General features: G+C 38.3%; 1 protein-coding gene across 3 annotated transcripts in view; it reads right to left on the bottom strand.

The window, feature by feature from the left end:
* Window positions 1–12,770, bottom strand: part of LOC133496372 (DNA (cytosine-5)-methyltransferase 3A-like) — a 42,883-nt gene that overhangs the window by 25,539 nt on the left and 4,574 nt on the right. For all 3 annotated transcript variants that reach the window (XM_061811855.1, XM_061811858.1, XM_061811856.1), the window contains 4 exons: window positions 9,698–9,805; window positions 3,936–4,053; window positions 2,637–2,674; window positions 2,387–2,503 (listed from right to left, as the gene is read on the bottom strand). In XM_061811855.1, the coding sequence (XP_061667839.1) occupies window positions 2,387–2,503; window positions 2,637–2,674; window positions 3,936–4,053; window positions 9,698–9,805 (381 nt within the window). The remainder of the gene's footprint in view (window positions 1–2,386; window positions 2,504–2,636; window positions 2,675–3,935; window positions 4,054–9,697; window positions 9,806–12,770) is intronic.

Here is a 12,770-nt window from a genome sequence, read left to right as displayed (position 1 = left end):
AGCACCATGTGACTTTGAATCCCTTCCCCCCTTTTCTAAAATAAGGGAAAGGGTTTTTTTTTTTTTTTGCAATGTAGTCAAATATATGCACTGTATATATAATAACATCTTTCTTCTGCAGTATTTTTTTTTTTGCTGTAACTTTAGAAGTTGGGTTATGGTTGATATTCCCTTCCCCCCACCCTCTCCCTTTCCCAAAACCGCCGTTACCATGTTTCCTTCAAACGGTAGAGCGAAGAGATTTTAATAGGACTTTTAACAGCTGGCTGCAGTTCTGATGACTGACAGAGTAAATACATGCACACGTACACATGCACGGAACTGTGTACGCCTGCACGTACACATCCACACGTGAGTACGAAATCATAGAGAGACATGGAAGTGGTTAACCTTTACCCCTTATATATACATAGCCGTTTCAGGCTGGGAATGTAACATCGCTGTTGAATGTCAGTATAGTGTATACTGCACACAAACAAAAATGTTAGCGTCCCAATCAATGCTAGTGCTAACGTAATATGAGAACAGTGCTGGCTCTTCCAATAATGTTGCACCTTTAGTCCACACAGAAAATTAGAAAAATTACAAGTCCCATCCACATGGTTTGTAAGCTATTAGTATTTCATACCATAGTGCTATATACTGTTTTTTGTTATTTGACAATATAACTACTCATTTTAAAGCATTCATCCTACTGCAATGAAATGTATTTAATACATTTAAATTTTTCCCATTTAGTAGCCTTTTATTTGATTTTTACTCATCAATTTTATTGACAAATAAATCAATTGAATCAATTTCATAGAGTGATGATGGGATAATTATAACAAAACAACAGCATTTGAGGCTGTATGGGAAGTAAAAAGTCAGGAAGTGAACTCACTTGCTTACAGGAAGTGGCACTAGTTCTCAGTTTTTCGTATAATTGTGCACCATTTTTCACGTCTGACCCAATTAGAATGTTTGTGTGCTATTGTCACAGTGATACATGACAAAATATATATGAGGCTCCCGTTGTTTATAAATCAAAGCCAGTTTATGACGTTGTAATTATAGTTGAAGGCTTCTGCAGACAACAAGAAATACAGCAAAGCACATGGCAAACGGCGCAGTTGCCTGTGATTATCTCGTCCTCCTCTCAAGCACTGCTGAGCTTTCTCACATACTTCCACATCTTAGTGTCAGCAAGACTTGCTGTCAAGCTGTACGTTACTTTTTTCTCCCTTGCTCAATTGCAACATGTGAGTCCAATATTTTCACCACTCAGACAATATGTTCTGAAGCCATGTGTGACATACTTGTATATACTGTGAACGCAGAGGTGCGGAAATCATCATGGTAACATTATACAACCCTAGATTTCATTGGGAGATAAGTCATGAACGGCTGCCAATGCAGTTTAAACTGCAATCATACACGCCCAAAGTTGGTACAATTTGGAGGTCTATACTTTTTTTTTTTAAACATCCCTCAAAGGTTACTCCAAAAAACGTGGAGGTTGAACAGTTAGCATGTGTGACATCACATGATATTATCATTTTGAGTCTTTACTAAGTGAGCATCTCCCCCAAAATGTTTTTGCTTTTATTTTTCTCTTTTAGTGGGGTAGAGAAAGGCAGCCATAAAGACAAAGTATTTTTTTGTATTTTCTCTCAAGGCAGTGCTTCATTAACAAGCTGCCAACTTGAAAATGAAATAGTCTTGATCAAAAAATACTGCCAGCCCGCACATCAATATTTTCACCAAACATTTCAGAATGTACTGTTTATTAGAAGCTAACAATGAAAACAGTACTTAGTAAAAGTGATTTGTGCTAAAGTGCTTAGCTTTGGCTTTGACGCGCTTGAGTGTAGTCCTGCTATGGCTGAGAAATGGTGAATCTTCACCAGGCAAGCTTCTACGTCAGTCATGGGTAGAAACACTCAGTGGCCCCACTGCCGCATCAAAATCTGACAAAGTTTGCAAACGGCAACAATGGCTAAAGGATAATCTTTCAACTCTTGTAAGGGTCAAGGCCACTGAAAGGTGCATGAAACATGAAAATTACCAAATGCTTTACATACAGTAGCTTCAATTGAATTTTACACACATGCTGAAAACTATTTGTTGGATTGCAAAGCTTTCATTTTATGACTGAAAACTGAGCTGTCCCGTTCTGTCGAAAGGGCTATAGGGACTTCCTCTTATTTGATTATCTCTGCTACACGAAACCACAACTTCCTGCAACTTCTTAGCTTCACGTTGTCACCCTAGTTTTAACATCCTGAGGATGTCCTAATTCCCTAAGAGCAGTTTGAAATGTTCCTTGTTTCTTTTAATGGCTATTTTTCCTGAGTAAATTGAAAAAAAAAAGATAGAAAAGCCTCCAAATGACTGCTGCCCACACCTCCATCTTCCAGCGACTGAGCCATTCTTCTTTCTGTCTCCTGCTGATGTAGTACGGATCTCCAGCCTGGAAAGTCACTCTGGGGACTGGCTTCCTACGCAACCTCCCTGTTTCACCCTGCACACACAACCACAAAAGCTTGATATATCCTTCAATGACTGCACACCGCTTGTACTATAATATTTCACTTCATATTTGGGAGTGGAGAAAAAGAAACACAAAGACACGGGAAAGCAACTGCTTTACTCACCTCTCTTGGGGAGTCACAGCTTCTGTCGTCTGCTTCATCTATAGAAGGTAAATGACAGGAAATGGGCCATTTGTATTGATTTAATAAGAGGTTTAATGAAGAACTATACTTATGGCTTTTATTACTTTTCCCAGGCCTCCATATTTGAAGTTGAAATGCTTTCAAAGGCTGCCATCTGGAAGTTATTTTAGTTGCGTCATGTTTTTTATCCCCCCATCAAGACTCAACTGACAGTTTAAAACAATAGCAAATGTTGAGTTTTCAGTTCATATTTCTTCAACTATCTTTTGCAGGAAATGCAATAATTTCTCCACTCTGATGAATGTGTTTAATGGCAATGAGCGAAATACATAAATTAACATGCACAAAATACAGTGGAACCTCAAACCTTCTCGGAAGGTTTTTTGTGTGTCTCAAAAGTCGCAAAAAAAACCTTGCATGAGGTCATGTGAAATGTTAATGCATCTCAAAACGTCATCTTAGTTAGCATCAAAATAACTAATTACACTTCAGCTTTTCTCTGGATAGTTTTAGATATATTTTTTTTTATGCCACCATAGGAGGCTAACAGCAACGTCAAGGAGGAATAATGTAATATCGACCAGAGAATCAGAAATGGGTGATGCAGCAAAGCGGTCCAAACACCCTAGCTGCTTAGTACAATAATATGTGGCGAAAGAAATAATAAGACCATATCTATAAAAGTGGAATGTAATGCAAAGTTCCCCTTGTTTCGTGTGAATATGAAGAGATAAACATATCAGGCACATGCAATAAAGTTGTAGTAATCTTCATGTTTGTCAAGTTTCTACCTTTTACTGTCCAGCAGTGAACTTTCTTTTAGTTTTACATAACACATGGGAAACATGTAGTGTACTGTTTTTTAAAAAAACTAAATTAACTTGGTTCGGATAACCTTTTGAAACTGGCATATGGCAGTTGTGAATGTTAAATAGTACAATGCACTCACTTGCATGTGCACTTCGCTTATGTCGTGTGTTGTCAAAGTGGCAAAGGGTGAGTAAGTCTTACTTTAGTTTAGTTTTATTCAAGTCTTAATACATTTTTTAAAGTTGTATGACAGTTCAAATAAGTTAAAGTGTCATTTATAACATTGCCTGGACAGTTATTATGTAATAAGGTTTTTACGATGACTGAGGAACAGATTATTCTGATTTACATTATTTGTCAGGGGAACGTTCATTTTAAAATACAAAGTGAAACGTTGGCTAACGACGTGTGTTGTGTTTTGGAGGTTCCACCGTATTGCCATGTTACTTTGAAGTAGAAAAACAATACCCTTATTCCTGTCGTTATGTTCTAGTTTCCGACGCCCACGTTTCTTGCGAGGGGAGGGTAAGGGATCCAGCTCCCCCGGTAGAGTTGAGGGGGCGGAGGGGTCAGACGTTGCCATCTCCTGGAAAACAGATGGTGGAATCTGCCTGAGTAACCTGGTGCCGGTCGGAATTCGTCAAAAGACATCCTAATTACAGACACACCTCCACAAATGTACAGACATCACACTATATAGAAGACATAAAACTCATATATAGAGTTTCTGCAAAACTCGTACACCAATTAGTCTGTCCATGTTACAAAGTGGAAACATGCTTATCTAGCAGCGTGTGTAATAAACACCCACACTGCATTAACACGATACACACTAGTGCGATAAAAAGGGGAGTAATTTAGGTAATGTAATAATTAATGAGCACACGTGTGGGAGAATCTTGCATTAAACAGTAACCAGCTACTAAATACTATCCAAATTGCACACATTACGCAAGTTGTTTTACTGTAACAATAATATGCAACAATGCAAATATTATAATCGTACAGTACATAAAAAGTCCATGGCTGGAAAAACTAGGGACGATAAACTAATCTGTAAGCCAATGATTTAACCAATAGCACCAGCATTAATTGTGCTCGACTGCAATCATTTGGCCTTCTAAAAGGCCAGAAGCAGTTAGTTTTTATGTGTGTGTCTGTCGCTGAAAGCAGGTTTTACAGACGCGTAGTAAAAAAAAAAACGAAGGGGAGGTGGTAATGCGAGGCTCCGAGGCTATTGAGGACTTCAATGCCGACGAGTACTAACAAGCTGAGAGGGGCTGTAATGAGCAGGTGAGAGGAGACGTAAAAAAAAAGGCATAAACGTCGACTAATAGAGCCTCAGGTCTACATCAGCTCACACTATAGTACGCATTCTCATAGCTGACACAAAGTGGATAGTTTTAGTGCTAAAACACACCATATACGCCCAAATATTTCCGTGCTAATTGTTGATACTCCCCAAATGTAGACTAAATATGGGGCTATTACTGTATAGTACTGTTAAATTAGATTCTAAAATGACAGACCTGGGCGTAGACATTGCTTTAATGAAAATAGCAAAATATCCCACTTGTGCAAATGTTAACACACTACCACACAGTCATTCAAACAAAGCGGAATTAAGGTGAGAAGGTACAAATACATTCACAGACTAAATGCATCAATGCCATTAAAAAACAGACAATATAACTTTAAAGCTAGACAAATTAAACTTAGGTTAAAAAAAAACAAAACTACCACTTGCTGAGCAAAATCAAAATAAAAAGTTAAGAGGGAACTTAACTGGAAATAACTTAGCTCAAATGAAGATAATAAACAGGCAATAAAAAGGGTGGATAATTGCAAAATGGTTTGTCATTCGCCTGTAAATTTGTTGAATAGCATCAAGTGTCTTTGTTGTGAGCATACAACAGTAATTGTTTTAACTCCCATGAGGGCATTAAAGCTGCATTAAGCAATTTCCCATTTATTAGGAATCATAAACTCAGCAGTAGGTTGTTGAAGCACATAAGCTGGTATAGCTAATATTGTAGCAAACAACTGACTACTTACTCATTCAGCAGAAAGAGAGGAACATGGACTTTCCATTGCAGTCATCTGTGAAATGTAAGTGCATGGCACATGGCGGGTCTGGTTCCCCAGTTCCTGAAAAATCTCGGGATGTTTGTTTGGATTTCTATATGTTCCGACGGTCTTCCAACTAGCCTCATGGGAAGGCAGATTTTCTTCTAAACCACAGTTACACCTCAAAAGTTTTATTCATATTCTATTACAATCGACGCACTGTTCTGCATACTGTCCATTACGCAGTTTGATTGCTTGATGCAGCTTTAACATTCAACAAAAGTCATTTCATTTGCACTATCCAGATATCATCTACTACAATAGCATTCCCAAATTAAGCAGGGTGTAGAATTGTCACAAAATCCAACACTGGGCTCTATTTTCGTGATTGCCGTAAACCTGGTCGGGTGTTGCTAATTACGTACACTCTAGCACATCTAAAAGAGGGACATCTGGGCTGTTGTGGGCTTGATCACAGCAAACTTTGACCCTGTTCAATCAAACCGGCGCCTCTCATTCCCTCTAAATGTGGTGTGCTCGAAGTCCACTGACAGTCTTTGACATAGCAGAATAAATGGAATTACTCGATTCCGGGACGTTATATTGCACAAAGTCCGGTACATTTATATGGAACTCCAAGCAGACCTCCACAAGGTAGACCAGTTGCCTCCTCCTGCGACAGACCTAGACGTGGTCTCTGGAGGCATATGTTTAGACTGACTTTCTGTAACCAAATTGTCACATATGGTGGACCCATGTCAAATTAGCAACCCTTGCACTTGCAGAAGAATTAAAATCCACCAGTTTTTGTGCTACGCAACTAAGAAAGTAGAGCCCAAAGTGTCTTCCACATTAGTGTAATTACTGTACAGTATTAAAAGTCCTTTGGTGAAAACATGGTCTTTTTTGACTCTCCAAATACATATAATTCTGAAAAGAATGCAACAAAAAATATCACAAAAAAAATTATCAAACAAGCAGCTGTTAAAACATTTTATAGTCAAAATAAAGTAACTAAATGTGGATGTGGTTATTGCAAGCCTTTCCACACAAAATAAATTTAAAACACGTTTTGATACCAATGCCTCAATTTCTGCTTTGCAAAAATATTTCATTGGCTTCAAATTCTTTCTGTAGTTTCATTAAAATCTCATTTATGGTTGTTTTTATTTTGTTTTTCTAACACTTACCTACATGTTGACTAAAGATGGTATGCCACAATTATTTACTCAGTCTGCAATTTGTCAGTCATCAGACAAAACTGACTTTTCAGCAAGAATAAAAGGAATGGATACTGATTTTATTTTGTCGTTTAACTGCAATTGGGATAGTTTTTCAACACTTAAAAGATATACACTTTACTGTAATGAAATCCACACCAACTGCATTTTTTGACCTTAAAGATACCGATCTTGAAATTAATCAGTATTTCATCTCACAAACTAACAGCCCTGAGACCATTCATCTCGCAGTACCTGACTTAAAACACTAAAAGATTTGTATGTCCCAAGTGTGTGTGTGTGTGTGTGTGTGTGTGTATGTGTGTGTGTGTGTCCGCGCGCGTTCTGACCCACTTTCAAAGGTGATTACTAAACAAATCACAACTACAAAACAGAAATCACAGTGACACGCTGCACATTGTGAAGCATTGTTGACAGTATTAGTCTTGTGAGAGGGAAGCAATAATTTATATGGATGTATATTTTCACATTGCCAACAACAAATTATTTAACCTGCTTTTGACATACTTGAACATGTATAAGTACATACAAATAAATATTTGATGTAATCATACGCTTAGTAGTGACAGTTCTCTCAACACATCATCATCAATAAGTTGATGCGTTGACTCATTTTAAAGCAGCATGCCAAAGAAATTTGACAGTAAAAGTTAATTCAAGTCATCGTGTGTAATACTGTCAGTGCCGTCTCCATTCGGATGGGATCAAGCCAGAGTGATCAGATACTCTTACTGTCTTAAGCACAGGGCTCGTATGGAGCACATGTGCATAAAAACACCACATGTTCCACATGTGGCACTTGTAAGAGTCAAAAGGAAGGTGTCCCTTACCCTATGGATTTAAAAGCAAAAAAGAGGAGTGACTAAAGAAATGAAAACCCTGAACAACCCTCATACATATGTATTGTGTGTGTTTGTGTGTGTGTGATGCGATAAGACAAATGGATTATTTCTATTAGACATATATGTAAGTCCATTAATTGGAGACTCTAAATTGTTGTCTGTCTCCATGTCCCCTGTGATAGGTTGGCAACCAGATCAGGAGGTACCCTGCCTCGTGCCCGATGACAGCTGGGATTGGCTCCAGCACTCCTGCGACCCTCGTGAGGATAAGCGGCCCGGAAACTGGATTGATGGGTGTCCTTAGGTAAGTCATCGAAAGACACATGATAGGACAGAAAACAGCACAGACGCCTGTATTATAGTGTAACAAACTGCAACATTTTTTGTGAAAGACAAACCCACACTAATCCTGCCCACTTGGTTAGACAGCAAAACATGATCAGACCTGCTCCCCTTTACACATGAATGCACTCGGTGCATTCATGTAAAGCAGACACACTGACAGGTTGGCTCAATATTTCCTTCTGTGTTTATCAGCTGTGTTGATCTAACACACTTAAAAAAAGTGACACATGCCACACACAAATGCATACGCACACACGCACAGACACACTCGCACACACAAAATTGACTGTATTCTATTGAAGGAAATAAAGTCATGCTTTTCCCTCATTAACTGTGAAACACTACTACAGTATATTAACTACCCAAGTAACCATGTATACACATTTTGGCATAAGCAGTACATCAAATACTGTGTACCTCATACTATGGCAATGGCTACTTTTTTTTTTGTAAACTACAAAGAGCACATGTCATTTAATTTTCAGCATGGGATGCCACTGTTTGTACAAATGCATTGTTACTATAACACTTTTCAATATAATATGATATCGTCCACAGACACCTTTTTTTTTGTTTTGTTGTAGTTTTTCTCCCAATCCCTAATCATTTTGCTCAATTTGGAAATGTTTGCTCGCACTTGCTAAACGATCACTGTAAACAAACACCACTTTAACTTTAACTTTACAGATGATATTTCCCCCGGTAGTCAGCTATTAATTGTGGCGTGGCGTCTATTAAAGAGGAAGCGACTATTGGAGGGTTTTCTCCTGGAAATATCTGGAGGAGAGACTGACAAAATACACAGGAAATAAAAAGATACATTGGAACCCTTGACATGACACGAGTCAGAAAATGAAATTATTGAAGGAATGCAATGTTAAGGTTCTGTTCTAGAGTGAAACAAAACCATAAAAGGGTGAAACTAATAGCACCAGTTAAATAAAACATTGCATAGGAAAAAACATCAGTTGTTGTGGTATGAAACAGTAATACTGTGTTGATGCTTTCGTCAAATATATTTTAGCTTCTAAATGAAGTACATGGGAAGACTTGATACAAACTTCAAGGTTAGCACGCTTCACTTCACACAGTTCTTTCAAAAAGAACGTAATATTCGCAGTGTAGTGTGTATATGGTGGATGAGAGGCACATGCTGTTCTTCGAAGCTCAGCACCAAACCTTACTCACTGCTCAGATCAGCTTTTAACTCAACCTTGCTCCTTTACTGTCACACAATGAAAGGCACCATGCTGCTCTTGTGTCAAAACTAATGTAACACACAACGCTGCAAGATAGGTTGAGGCGAAAAGATTTCATTTCACAACGATAGTATTGCAAGTAGAAGGCAATCAGCAGAAGTTGCAATGAAATCATCACACACAATCAAATGGAACAGTAACCCAACAGTTGTTTCGGCTCTTCCAAACATATTGAATGTTATACTTTATGCTCAGCAATGCCAGGAATGCAGGAAATGCATTTGTGCTAATTACAAGTTTCAACGGGTCCCACGCCAAAGAATGACGACCCAAGTTTGTTAAACAGTGACATGTGCTAATGTGCGGTGAAGCAACCTTTATCAGCTGTATGAGATGAGATACAGAAGTGTCAACAAGAGGGGACATACAAGCTTTAGTAAAGCATTAGAACAGATTCAAAGTAGTTATTCAGGAGTATCATATATTTTATAGGCCAAGAGATCGGTACAAGGCTGATGAAAGCAGATTGAACTCACAGGAAGAAACTGTTTGCGTTTCCTGCTTGGACGTCCCACTCGACGCTTGTTTGGTGGGCTCTCCAGAGTCGCCTCCTCTGGACTGTCCTGGTCTGCTCCATCTTCACTCTGGTCAATGTAAATAGGTCATGTTAAATGCTACAGTATGTACAGTACCTGCATTGCAAGTATTCTGTTGTTTTTGTTTTTATTTGCCATTTTTACTTTCCTGCTTATCTGTCAGTCATTGTATTTCTTACCTACACTTGTGCTCTACCAGTTCCGTCAAGTGACATCTTTCCTAATTTTTTTTTCCACTTTCTGGTAAAACCTTGTTGAAGCATTCCTGCGAGTATTCATCATTAAATATTACAACCTTATTTGTCTCTGTTAACTGAATTTTGTGTACGGAGATGAAATAATTGTTCCGTTCCTGCTCATCCTTACACTGCTTTGCTCTCCTAATTTTAATTGTGTGCTCATCATAATTGTGTGTTGTTACCAAATGAAACATGGTTCTTGCAGATGCTGCATAAAGTCTGTCTGCAGATCTGTCCAAAATCCAAAACAAGCACCATATAATGAAACCTTTGCCATCATGTTACCTGTTTTTTTTTTTTCATCTTGTGCATTTCATGGGATTTGGTTGTTGATAACATCCTGGAGCAAAGATGAGAACCTGCACATTAAGCTGATCTAATTTCAGAGTGGTCTGACCATATAGATGCAAGATACATTTGATTTCCATACAAATAATTGAGGTGTGTTGGTCTGACTTTTTTTAAATGTGATTTATGGTCATTTCAGTTGGACTATGGTGTTGACGTGAACTCAAGAATCCTGGTATCAATCATACTAATGCTAAACATTGAAATCTTCTGTTCAGTATACATGTTGAGTGGTATCAGATTGTGTGCAGCCGGCTTCCATGCCAGTGTTTTCTATTAACGTCTTGATCCCTTCCCCTACTTCCACTACTGGACCCCGTGTTGCAGTGACAGTAGAGTGGTTGCCAAGGTGCAAAAACTGCTTAGCAACTGTCTCCGACAGGACTGCTGTGCTGACTAAAAGGCTCTGGTGTCACGTCCTGAATGATCATTCAGGAGGGCAAACAGCTAGTACTGGGTTGTCTGTCTGCTTGGCGCTCCATATGCCAGTGTCACGTCTTTCAAGCTGACGGAATAATGGATGCCTGACAAAAGCAAGGGAAACAGTTGAGTTGTTAAACCCACATATTGAAAAGCCCACTCAACCACGTCAGTGTGAGCAAGTGTCAAAGCGCACAAACCAAACACACAGACTGGGCAATCTGTTCCTATATCTTTGGTCTATTTCTGACTCATGGCGGGTTATTTCAGGCTGCTGCAGTTGCTAAGCAACCAGACTGCAAGCCAGGCAGGAAGAGGAGGATCCCATCAGCATCAGACAGCCTGTCCTCTTTCTTTCTCTTTCCAGATCCACACCTAACTTGTTCTCTCCATTTTCCTTTCTAGTACTGTATTCGTCTCTCTCGCTCTCTGCCCTCCTGGATTATTTCTGCACTATGTTTCTATTTATGACTGTATTTATTGAGAAGGAAAAAAAGAGAACAATGTGAATAATTAATCAAGATCTATCATAAATATGCAGACAAACTATTGTGGATATAAAATACATTGTATTTCTATGCTTCCAAGGAAACATTTAGGTACCCAAAGACCGGAGGGAGTCTTTAATTTGTACAAGAGTGTTTACAATCACAATATTATTGGTATATTACATTCAAGGGTCGGTAGAGTAGCCAAAAATTAGACTCAAGTAACAGTACGGTTAATTTACCGATGTGACAAGAGTAAAAGTAGCATTTGTTCTCAACAAAAATCCTCAAGTAAAAGTAAAACACATACTGAATTGAAACTACTCTGACAAGTAAACCCATCCAAAAGGTTACTTATGTAAATGCTCATTGCTAATTAGTACCCACTTCTGATTATACAGTAAAGCATCAAGTCAAGAGAAAATGGTCTTCAAAACAGACTAAAAAGGAGAAATTAAAAAAAACCCAGCAAGGGCCAATGTAATATTAATTGGCAAAATAGATACTTTCTCGGCATAAAGTAAGATCATTTTTCAAAAGGGGAAAAGGGACGCGTTTATTTTCTTAAGTGAGTTAAGTGGATGAAAACACTCTACTTTTATTACTGAAATTGACATTAATTGAGGAAATGTTTCATTCCTATAGTTTTCATTTAATAAACTTTTCCTACAAGTAGTGATGGAAAACCATCAAAAAATACAATTATCCTCAATATTCTCTTTGATGATGATTAAAAATGATGTATGTACGAATGTATTGATATGGACGTATGTTAGTGCGGGGACTATGTGGGACTCTTATTAATTACAGGTTATTAACGGTCATATACTTTGGACAGCAGGTGGTGGTTGAGGATTCCAAAGCTCAGACACCCACATTCTCCCAGTTTCCTTATCTGCATGCAATCATGTGAGTTTGTGTATGACAATTTCTCACACAGCTGTGCCGATCGGACTGTGTCAGCTGTTTTCGAAGAGGGGGAATGGTAAAAATGATCATCGTGACGACGGCAGCAGTATGGGTATGTATGCAAATGTAAAAACGCCGTCGCCAACATCAAAGGTTTCATTTATTTTATCTTATCTTATCCTCGCGAGTGTCCCGGGGGCATGCTGCAGCAAACACCAGCCATTTTCAGGCGAGAGGTGGGGTACAGCCCAAACTGGTCGCCAGCCAATCGCAAGGTTTAATTTAAACAGGTACGCTAAAAGGCTGAGGGCGTTTATTTTATTAAATGTAAAACATTTAGGTTCATGTTTAGTCACTTAAACATAATTTGTGTAGGTTAAGAGATATTTTTAAGTTATTGTAGTATATTATCAACTTATAACAATTCTGCATACTGGTAATCCATGACAACTAAATTTAGTATGCATCAAAGAAAAGTACGAAGTAAAACGAGTACGTGCACCTTTTTGTACGTCTTTTATTCATTTCATCTGTTTATCTATTTTCATCGCTTGTTCTGTCAACTTAATAAAATTAGGAGTGGTGACAAATAATACTGCTGAATGTTGC

The sequence above is a fragment of the Syngnathoides biaculeatus genome, chromosome 23, assembly GCF_019802595.1.
Source record: "Syngnathoides biaculeatus isolate LvHL_M chromosome 23, ASM1980259v1, whole genome shotgun sequence".
In the NCBI taxonomy this organism is placed as follows: Eukaryota; Metazoa; Chordata; class Actinopteri; order Syngnathiformes; family Syngnathidae; genus Syngnathoides; species Syngnathoides biaculeatus.
This window is presented reverse-complemented; position numbering and strand designations above follow the sequence as displayed.